The 10983-nt window shown below is 37.4% G+C and overlaps 1 protein-coding gene across 1 annotated transcript in view; it reads left to right on the top strand.

Annotated features, from left to right (window-relative positions):
* Positions 1-1115: 1115 nt before the first annotated feature.
* The window catches only part of rab3gap1 (RAB3 GTPase activating protein subunit 1), a 76359-nt gene continuing 66491 nt past the window's right edge, over positions 1116-10983 (top strand). The window contains exons 1-6 of the mRNA XM_066641205.1: positions 1116-1174; positions 1281-1336; positions 2434-2509; positions 4488-4620; positions 4721-4799; positions 6926-7045. Coding sequence (XP_066497302.1) covers positions 1157-1174; positions 1281-1336; positions 2434-2509; positions 4488-4620; positions 4721-4799; positions 6926-7045 — 482 coding nt within the window. The 5' untranslated portion in view covers positions 1116-1156. The remainder of the gene's footprint in view (positions 1175-1280; positions 1337-2433; positions 2510-4487; positions 4621-4720; positions 4800-6925; positions 7046-10983) is intronic.

Raw genomic sequence — 10983 nt, 5'->3', positions numbered from 1 at the left:
TACTAAGTCAGATGTTAAGCCATTGATTTCAAATTTTATATATATATAATTTCAGTATTGTATTTACACGAAACACACTCAAATTCATTTATATGTTCATTCAACGTGATAAGGGTGGTTCCAATATCTGTCTGGAATAAGAAAAACACTTAATATTTACACTTAATAATTTTGTAACCAGAAAATGAGAATAGAAAAATATTATAAATGTAAAGATAGGCCTATAAATTATAATATAAACTTTATTTAATATGATGCAAAAAGCCTCCTTTTTCTTGTCAGATTTAATGTTTAAGGCTTTACTAGAGAAGCGAGTGGGTGCAGGGACAAAAGGCAGAATAGTTAAAGTAGACTTCCATCATTATTACAAATGTACCGCAATAAAGAAACAGCTATTGTGTCTGGTTAGAGCTGAAATGATCCATTTTCACAGTGGTGGTGACAGGAACCAGTTTAATGCCATGTTATGTGCTGTGTGATGCCTGCAATGTTGTTTTATTATTTAATTATTTATTTAATGTTGTCTTGAGATAAGATATTGTGTTATTTTTTTTAACACAAATCACAAAATTACTCTTTTATGATCCATCAGTATAAGAAGTCAGTAGAAGTATAGATTTATATGTGGCTATAAATAGTGAAAAAACATTTATGTCTGTGTTAGATATGGTGACACCTGGGGATATTCCACCATTCCATATCCCTCAGCTCTTTCCTTCTACAGAAGACTACTTTTAACTTTGGGTTATTGAATAAACCAAGAAATACTGTGGTGTATAAGCAGGAATTCTTGGATAGCCAGCTAACCTCAGCCCAAAATTGTCCAATAAAAATGCACTTTTGAACTTTAAGCTTGAGATTAAATTATATGCCTAAATGAGGCATACACCTTGTTGGACACAAACCGTAGAGGGATAGCACTCTGGTTCCCATCAACACCACTGCAACAAGAAAACTTACTACAGTGACCTATGTTACACCAAACCAAAATTAATGACTTAGTTATCATCCCAATAATGCATAGATGTTCAGAAATATCAACAGACATTTGCTCTGAATGAAGCAAAACTGGCTATTAGACAATGCGCAGTTTTCCTTTTATGGACTACGTTTCCCAGAACGCACCGCGGGAGGAAAATTATAAACAGAAGTCGTGATGGCGGCCGACAGTGATGTGAGTCCTGCTTAAACTGTACACAAAATAACAGACACAGACACAAGGTTTTATAAAGGTTTATGAGTTTATAACACCATAACCATGTTTCTTTTGCTGTTTACAGCCTGAGTCCGAGGTGTTTGAGATTACAGACTTCACCACTGCGTCCGAATGGGAAAGGTAATGTTTACCTTCTGCAGCTGGGGTCTCAATTAGTCTTAAATGTATAGCAGACAGGCCTCAGTTTTGGGTTATTCTTTGATTTTTAGGTAGGTTTAACCTCCTTATGTTCTAGAAGGAGCTTTATTTTATGCGCATGGCACTGTCTGGGTGTAAAAAGTGATGTTTCATTGTATATGTGACGTCACGAGTGTACAGTGGAAGTATTTCTAAATGATTACTTAAACACAAACATGATCTGTCCAAATATCCGTGAGAATTCAGCTACCGGTGTGGACATATATGTCCAGCAGCTCAGATACAACTTGTTTAATCTCCCTAGATGAGCCCTAAATGGAAAAAAAACATTATGCAGCATAAGTGAGCCTAAGTTCAATGCCAAGTGCTGGCTAGGGGAGGAATAAATCTCACCCGTCACTGGGCTGTGGAGCTGTTCTTGTTAGTGCTCCGTCCTGTACTTTTGGGATGCATTGGAGTGGTGTTTGTGTCCCAAAACTGATCTTCCAACACTGACCTGACTAATACACTTGTGTCTAAATGGCATTACATTCTTACAGCCATATCCTGACATCTAGTCTAAAGTGTCTAAAGAAGAGTGACAACTGTTTAGTGATGGAGTTAAACCCCTAAATTAATCCTTACTTTGACAAGGATGAATCAGCAATTCAGCAAATGTAACAGAAGTAAAATATTTACTTTAATTTTTTAAAATAGGAAGAAAATATTTTGGGATATTTGACTTATTATTTTGGGACACTTGAAAGTTTTTAATGGTGTCAGGGGTGTTCAAACCAGGACATGCATGCATTTTGAACATAAGGAAAGACTGACATATGGAAGGAATTTAGTTCTAATTACTAAATACCTAAACATAATAACAGAATTGAAAAATGTGTAAATAAAATAGCGTCATATTGCCCACTTATACATTTGAGAATCTGTACCCAACTGTAGGTGAGAAAAGGATTGTCATGTGATGTTGTTGACAGCTAATTGTTTCCTATAAAGGTTTTGAATTTTTTTTATTGGGAGAATTCTTACATAAAACCTGCTGCTGAAGTCAGTGTTAAATATCTTGGTAAATAATTTGTTTATAGATTTGTATCCAGAGTTGAGGAAGTTCTAAATGACTGGAAACTGATCGGCAGCAATGCAGGCAAACCACCTAAAAAGGTAATCCCTTCAGTGCATTAAAATGTTTGACCAGTGTATCATTACCTGAAAGTGTTAATATTATGGGCTCACAACTATACCAAGCTTTGCGTAATTCATGTCCATATCACTTAGCTATGCTAGCCAATGTGGACATATATTAAGTCATATAACCGAAGTGGGCAATTAGTGTTCTCCTCCAAGCTTGTTGAGCTCTAATAATGTTGTATAGGTGGTGGAAAAGCAGCTGTGGGTAAATTTGACAACTGGGAAGTTTTTCCTTTTCCTTTTTTTTTTTTTTAATTATAAATTCTACCCAGTGTTCTCCCCGTGTCCGCATGGGTTTCTTACGGGTGCTCCGGTTTCCTCCCACGGTCCACAAACACATGCTGGTAGGTGGATTGGCGACTCAAAAGTGTCTGTTGGTGTGAGTGTGTGAGTGAGTGTGTGTGTTGCCCTGTGAAGGACTGGCGCCCCCTCCAGGGTGTATTCCCGCCTTGCGCCCAATGATTTCAGGTAGGCTCTGGACCCACCGTGACCCTGAACTGGATAAGCAATTACAGATAATGAATGAATGAATGAAATTCTACCCAACCTGGGTGGGTAAGGAATACTTCAACCAAGACGTGAAGCCAACTAATCTTTTCCAAACTGCTGCTAATACAACTCCGCTGGACAGCTCAACACTCTTGGAGGAGAAGGCTAACTGTCCAGATCTACAAAGTCAGATGACAACCACTGGTTAGCATTGTGCTGGTGATGAGGGGAAAAGTAGGACCATCCTACCCACCCAGAGAATGTGGACAATTGTGCAGTCTTGGACTCCTGATGTTTGAGGCATTGATCTCCCAATGATAGGGCCAACAATAAGGGCCTGCTCACACAGAGTCACATTTTTGTTGACACATACATCTTTTAACATAGTGGAACCATTTTTGTTTGTTTGCTGAAACAAGAAGAGATTGCTTATAGCAGCAGCAGAGATAATGAATATATGTGTAGTTTGAGCACATCATTCAGAATATAAAGCAGCTGTCCTGAAGGCAGTTCCTCAGGTCAGTAGGGGCTTCGAGGCTCTGCTTATGTGTGAAAGTCTTCTCATTGAAAAGGATTATATTTTCGTTAACCTCCACATTTCTTCTTTTCTCGCAAGTTGGCATTTTGCTTGTTCTGTAAAAGTGCGTTTTCTGGTACGAACTAGACAGGCTGTTCTGTTGCTGGCCTGATGCTCATTTGTTTGGTCTGATACCATGACAATGGAGCTCTGATTGGTCAGCCCAATTTTGACACATCCATACAACACCTAACAGGTTCTAACTGAAAAACTGAAGCAGCTTTGCAGTCCTTTGTGTGAAGATCACCAATAACGTATGTGTGTTTGTTTACACAATTTGATATGCATTTTGTTTTTTGTCTGAAACATTTGGACTCTGTGTGAACAGGACTATAGATGGTAGACATGGTAGAGGTGGGGCTGTTCATACGGTAGAAGACGTATTACTAGATTAATAAACAATCAACACAGACTTCAGATAGGGTTCCTGACATTATAAATGTGAGAAACCAATTTTGGGAACTTGCAGGGCTTTCAAGATGTTGGCAATTGGAAGTTGGGTAAGTGGAGATAGAGGCAGGGACATATTTTATTCATAAAATATTACATACTGAATGAAGTTGAAGAAATGCATCTAAACCATTTTAAAAGTTTTAGAGATTTTTTTCCCCTTGGAAAAAACTTCTGTATCTGTAATTTTGCACATATGATACATTGATATTTAGGAGTTTAGTTGATAACCAAAAGGAACTTACATCATCATGTACTCCTCTCACTGTTCGGTAATAGGAGCTACGTATTTAAAAACCATCGTTTCTGATTTTATGCAGGCAAAACCAAATAATAACCAAATAACCAATTTAACTTTATGTGGTTAAGGTTATATTGAATTTAAGGTCCTCCTCAACCAAGTCGTCCCCTAACAAATATTTCTTCTCGGCCTAGGGAGAATACAACAGCGGCACATGGGAGGAGAAGTCCCGCGAGATCAACTTTGCCGATTTCAAGTTCTCCATAACACACCACTATCTCAAGCAGGAGTCTGTAGAGAGCGAGGCTAAAGAGGATGGAGAAGAAGGTAACAGCTGCTGCTTTCAGATTACTGTGGGGAGATATTTACCTGCTGCTTTAATCTTCTGCTCTGAGGCCTCACCATGTCCTTTTCAAACCTCCTTCAGACGCCTTCCCTCTGGCCATGCAGGACCTGCTGTGTATGAACAACGACTTTCCTCCCAGAGCTCACTGCCTCGTCAGATGGTTGGTACAACTAACTGCACTGAACCATTTATTCTAATATCAGAGACGCCTGATAGTGTTGAAAACAAAGTTGGCGAAAGCACTCTCCATTAAAAAATTGTAGAAAAGCATTTTTCAGTTCCCTAAAGAATGTTTTAGTGCACTCTTCTTCAAGGGATTACTCTAGTGGTTTTCAGCTTATTGGGAACATATTATACCCCATTATCTTAAAGTGAGCACAGTTCTGGGGTCTTTTAAAATAAACACAATGGTAACGTAAAATAAACAAGTAAAGAAAACCTAACAGGCCAGAGGAGGATAAGTGTAGTAGAATATGAAAATAAGCACACACTCATGAGCTGTAAAAGTGCAGATAATGTGTGATTGCGCTGTGTGGAATGTCCAAGGTCATCTTTTAGCTAGTGATCAACCGATATATCAGCTGGCCGATTAATCGGCCAATTTTTGGCCTTTTTTATATAATTGGCATCAGCCGATATATTAGCGCAAGAGGCCAATATTTACACAATGCACACAGGCAATGCTGTAGGCAGCTCCGTTATTCTGGCTGTTAGAGCACCCCTTGCATCCATTTTACCATCTTACAGGCAGACATTATTGAGCACAAGTACACGAGTACAAGCCTCCAACCTGTAGCTGCATGCCGTCTCATCAGAGAAAACGGTATGAATTATTTTCTCTTCTTCATCTCTCACTATTTGTTACTGGCTGCTCCTTGTAACATACACTCAATAATCTGCATCATAAACGACTGAGTTGATAGTTGTAACATAGAGACCCAGCATTATTTAGCCTCTTATTTAGCTTTTTTTTTTTCAAAAATAAGATAAGCGCCTACAATTTTTCATAAGCTTATGACCACTTGATATATATTTCAGGACCTCTAAATGGTTTCTTTTACAAATTTGAAGGTTGTTCTGTAAAAATAAATCATGATAATGCCTCTAGTTTATTCACTGCCTGAGGAATGGGAATATCGGCCACTACTGCTGTCTAAAAATCGGCATCCGTCATCAAAAAACCCATATTGATCGATCACTACTTTTAGCTCAATAGTGAATTCAAATTTTGAACGACTGTCAAATCTGTGTCTTAATAACTACACATCGCTCTCGAAAAATTCACCTATTTAAATTCTTTTATTTACTTAATAAAATATCAATTACAATAGTTAAGTACAGTAAAGTCCACAGATGCTTTTCACTAGTGGTTGCCCTGATGTCGTATTCATTGCCAAGGCCTTTTCCAGGGTGAGCGTTGGCCGATGTATAACTCCGATATCACAATGGGTTATACTCAGCGTTCCACTAATCAACTAAAATTCCAAACCCATTTAAAAATAATAAATAAATAATGTAAAAAAGGACACAAGGGGGAACTGTAACATTACTCCACAGCAGCCAGCATGGCAGGGAGTCTGTAGACATTTTCAACCTCAAGGGTGCAGTCATATGTGGCGATTATGCTCAAGATGGCATTAATGTTCTATGACAATATTAAACATTAGGTTTAATTCACATTATATATATATATATATATATGTATGTATGTGTGAAAATGTGAATGTTATATATCATGTTATAATCATATATATCAATTTCCAACTGTAAAGCGACTTCACTTGTAGTCAGTATTGGGAGCAGTGCAACTGTGGTCACACAACCCTTGACTCAGGAGCCGCTGACTACTCTTATTTTATTTATTCACATTTCAAAGCATCTGCTTGCATTAGGTGTGGGGCACAATGGTGCTATAAGTAGTGTCGCTGCCACAAAGCTCCAAGGTACTGGGTTCAAACTTTGGCTGTGCTCACTGTGAGGTGTGTTTTTCCACTTTCTCGAAATGTTTCATTTTCCTCTGAAAGTGGGGGTGGATGGCTTGGTCAAAATGTCCACAGGTGTGAATGTGGGAGTGATAGTGTGTGTGTGTGTGTGTGTGTGTGATGCCCCACAATAGACTGGCACCCTATTTATTGTCTGTTCTTGTGTGCTAAGTATTATGTTATTTTTGTTCAGTGTTGTTCAATATCAGCTTGCTTATTTATTTATTTATTTATGGGCTAAAAGCACTGTCATATAAAAATATATATGAGCCAGAAGTGTTTCATTTCTGTGTTTTTCGTGTAGGTATGGTATTCGTGAGTTTGTGGTTATATCACCTGGGGCGAACTGTGAAGCCGTCATCAGTGAGAGTAAATGCAACCTGCTTCTCAGCTCAGTCTCCATTTCTCTGGCCAACACTGGCTGGTGAGTAGATGGTTATTTTTTGTGTTGCTTGGCTGCCCTTGGGTTCTGCATTTTAAACTGTTTGGAGCTGAAACTCACTTTGTTAGCTATGTCATATATATATGTATGTATATATGTATATATATGTGCGTGTGTGTGTGTACTTGAATAGCCATCACACATTCACATTGATGGTCACTAACTATAAGCTGCCTGCTTTAGAAGTGGGCTTGAGCCTAATGCACATTTAGATTTAATTGCTTCCCATTTCCTTCGTCAGTGAGCTGCCTCTAGTATTTGGACGCTTCCAAGCAAGCGTGTGTTCTCCTGCTCCCAATTGTCGCCTTTAGTTACTGGAGCTGCTGGAAAACAGTACACTTACATTCAATCAGTGCTATAGCCTTCGCCACTGGCTCTTTAATGCACTCTGACTGTGTGTGTGTGTGTGTATTCCTTATTGTAAACATTAAAGACAAATTTGCTTTCGATCTTTCATAAAACCAGAGAAATTAGCCACAATATAAAGGCCTTTAGTTTCCTGAGATTAAGGTGGGTTATAGGTTTAGAAACATTTCGTAACATACTGGGCATAAACTTGCATCTACAATGAAATCTCATTCTTAACTCTGAATTGGGGCAAATGTGAAAATATTTATTTCCAAATACTTTGGAGGCATTTGCATTGTTATTATTTCTGAATTCTAACAAGATTTTTCTTGCAACAGGATTAAGGCTGTTGATTGATTAATAATAAAAAAGCCCTCATTGCACCCTGTGAAAACTGAAGCTTTAAATAATGGATAATTAAACATCAAATAAATGAAACAATGTGAGATCAAGACATTTGAATTCTATGTCTATTGAGATATAATCAGAAGTTAAAATGCTAATACATCTGTGTATTTTTGGGAGAGAGATACATGTTTGATATGTGACAAACTTGTGAGAGGAAATTATTTTTTTCACTTTATTATAATATAAATATAATATGTCCCAGCAAGAATTGTGATAAATAACTGCATTGTCATTTTAGGAACATTTTATGTCACTGATATAATGATGATATTATAGCATAATAATGCAATTACACCCCTTTAAATAGCAATGAACTTGAGACAAAAAGTGTATTATTATGAATATCTAGATATTGTAATTGAAAGACAAAAGTTTTTAAATATCGTAAATTAATAAAACAAACATTTCAGTCAAACAAACAGCCCACAGAATAGGGGAACCAGACAAAATCACAAAACAGGGAAGCGTGACTGGCTAAAATATAAAACATTTTACAAGAGGTAACAAATTCATATTGATACCATATATATATATATATATATATATGCGGCAGATATGTATGCGCCCAAGTCTTGACAAGGTGTAAAAAATAACTGTAAGTGTGTGTGGGCGCCCTGTTTCCCAGAGAAACCTTCCTACAATAGTTTACAGCGGTACATGTCTGTGAAGCGATGCTGGAAGATGAAAGTGTTGCCCCCGGCAACTGGCTGCGGTTCTTTTCCGGAGCTCAGCAGGGCACGAGGTCACTCTTTCTCTAATGCCTCGTAGCGGAAAGTATTGATAGCAGCAATGCTGATACACATTGTGCTGCAGATAAAGATGCCCTGCCAGTCCAAAATTTGGGGATACCTTGCATTTTATGTTAAGAATTCAAATGAGTGTGCTTTCTTTGTCCACTAAGCTTTGTGGCTCAGAACACCGCCAGAATAAAAAGGTACTTTACAGGGACATTTTTTGTTCACCCAAGGTACAAGCTGTTTAGACGTGATTTCATAACCACCACTCCCTGGTAGTCTGACTATAGAATGTAGGTTAGGCTCTCCCTTCATTAAGCTGGGAACAGGGCTCTTACTGGTCATCTTGGCCAAACAAACAGACAACAAAAATTACACCTTAATTAGTTGATTAATTATAGAAAATAATTATTATATATATTCATAATTAAAATCACAGTTGAATAAATGCTTATTCAAGGATTATAACTGGTTTTATTAATTATGATCATTTCATAAGGACAGTAGAATGAGAATGAAAGAATTAGTTGCCATTTTTTGCTAGCTTGCTTTCTTTTGATTAAATTTTAATTATGTAGAGCACTGCATGTGAAATTTAGTTTAAAAAAAAAATCCCAAAGCCTATATCACCACACCCTCCATTCAAAGCCACCCTCAAAAACTCATGAACCTGCACTTCCTGACTACAGCTAGAGGAGTCCACTCCACAGGGATTAGTGCAAGGTGTCCTTTTCCTACTTGTTTCTTTTTTAAAGCAGTGCCAGCTGCTTTAGGGACTGCTGAACGTTCCTCTGCATTCTTATGACTTTTCACTCACTGCCTGATATTTCCCAGCCCTTAACAGTTGCCATTGTATCAAGGTGTTATGCACTTTACCCATCAGTGATTTTAATCTTGGGCTTGGTCAGTGTATACAGTGTGTCTAATCATATATTGGATATGTTTTACCCATTAATTTTCTGTGCACGGCCAGTGCTTGACATACAGCTTTAAAAAAGGGTTCTGCCAAGGTTCTTCAATTAAGATGATGTTTCTAGTATGTGTTCTAAATAGAACTATTTCAGTTTTGAAATGTTTCTTTCAATGATGGAATGGTTCTTCAAATTGATGAGTGAAGTGTTACTCATGGTTTTATTTAGCAACTTTTTAAAAAACAGTTCTGTATAGCACTAAAAATAGTTCCACTATTGTAACAAAATCCGGTTTATTACAACAGATGGACACTTTTATAGCTGTATAGAAATACATATACCACATTCTCCATGAATTCTGATGGTTCTAAGTAGAACCATTACCTTTATTTAAGAACTTTTGGAGAACCCTCAGTTTTCAGTTTTAAGAGTGTAGTCTTAACCAGAGCAAATGTTCTTATATATATAATTTAAAAATAGTCTATCGTCTTAATAAAACAACACGTTTTTGACACGGTACCGTGCTCGAACCCATAAAATAATCCCTCATGTTGTAAATGCTTCATGTATTATAATCTTATAAAAGGATTTTAAAGGATTAAAATCTTCCCTATTGGTTAATATGTTTAATTTTTTCCATCATGGGACTGCACACAACACAAACAGGATAGGATAGTATTTCTTTATTAGTAAAAGAAAACAAGGTAAAAGAAAATGCTCAGAGTATAACAGTTCCATTACAGCGTAGCCACAGTTGACTGTGGAGAAAATGGAGGCGATAACATACTTCTCGTCCGTCATACGTAACCTGTCAATGACCGGCTAAATAGCGCTAAATAGCATGACCGAGCCTTAAATATTTGACCCATATCCCCTGAAAATCTTTCAAATCGAGTTGTGTGCAGTGGAACGAGTGACTGGCGCTAAGGTCAGGGTTTTTCAGTGTCTTTATGAAACATTAATGACATCATCGCTTTCCTGTAACTGTAACTACTCCGCACTTCCACCAGATGATGCTCTTGGGCTGTGGTAACTGTTTATCTAGGTCCTGCCTTCATCACCGCTCTCTCCCAGCTTTCTTACAGCCTTCAACCATAACTGTAATGATTTGTGTAATAACCAACAGCCCCACTTCATATTCAGAATATGTAATAGCTGTCTTTATACGTATAAAACTATTATTAGAATGTAATTATTATTCATGCAATGAAGATGTAACTACTGGTGATGTGGATTACCATAGGACAGTTTATATAAAATATGTATCAACTTCATTTAATACTCATACAGGTTTAGCCTGTGTCCAAATGTATGTAGACTCCTCTTGTAATTAGTAAATTCAGGTGAACCCAGGCATTCAGTTGTGTACAATCTCTGTAGGTAAGCATTAAAGGAAATGGGATTCTCTCTGAAGATATTGCACATGATCGTATGGTCTCTATGCTCAAAGACAGTCATTGGCTACAGGGGTATAAATCCCCTAAACATTACTCTATATATGTGCTATACACTATAACCT

Source organism: Hoplias malabaricus, chromosome 12 (genome assembly GCF_029633855.1).
Source record: "Hoplias malabaricus isolate fHopMal1 chromosome 12, fHopMal1.hap1, whole genome shotgun sequence".
NCBI classification, from domain to species: Eukaryota; Metazoa; Chordata; class Actinopteri; order Characiformes; family Erythrinidae; genus Hoplias; species Hoplias malabaricus.
Note: the sequence above shows the minus strand (reverse complement) of the source record. Positions and strands in the feature narration are given on the sequence as shown.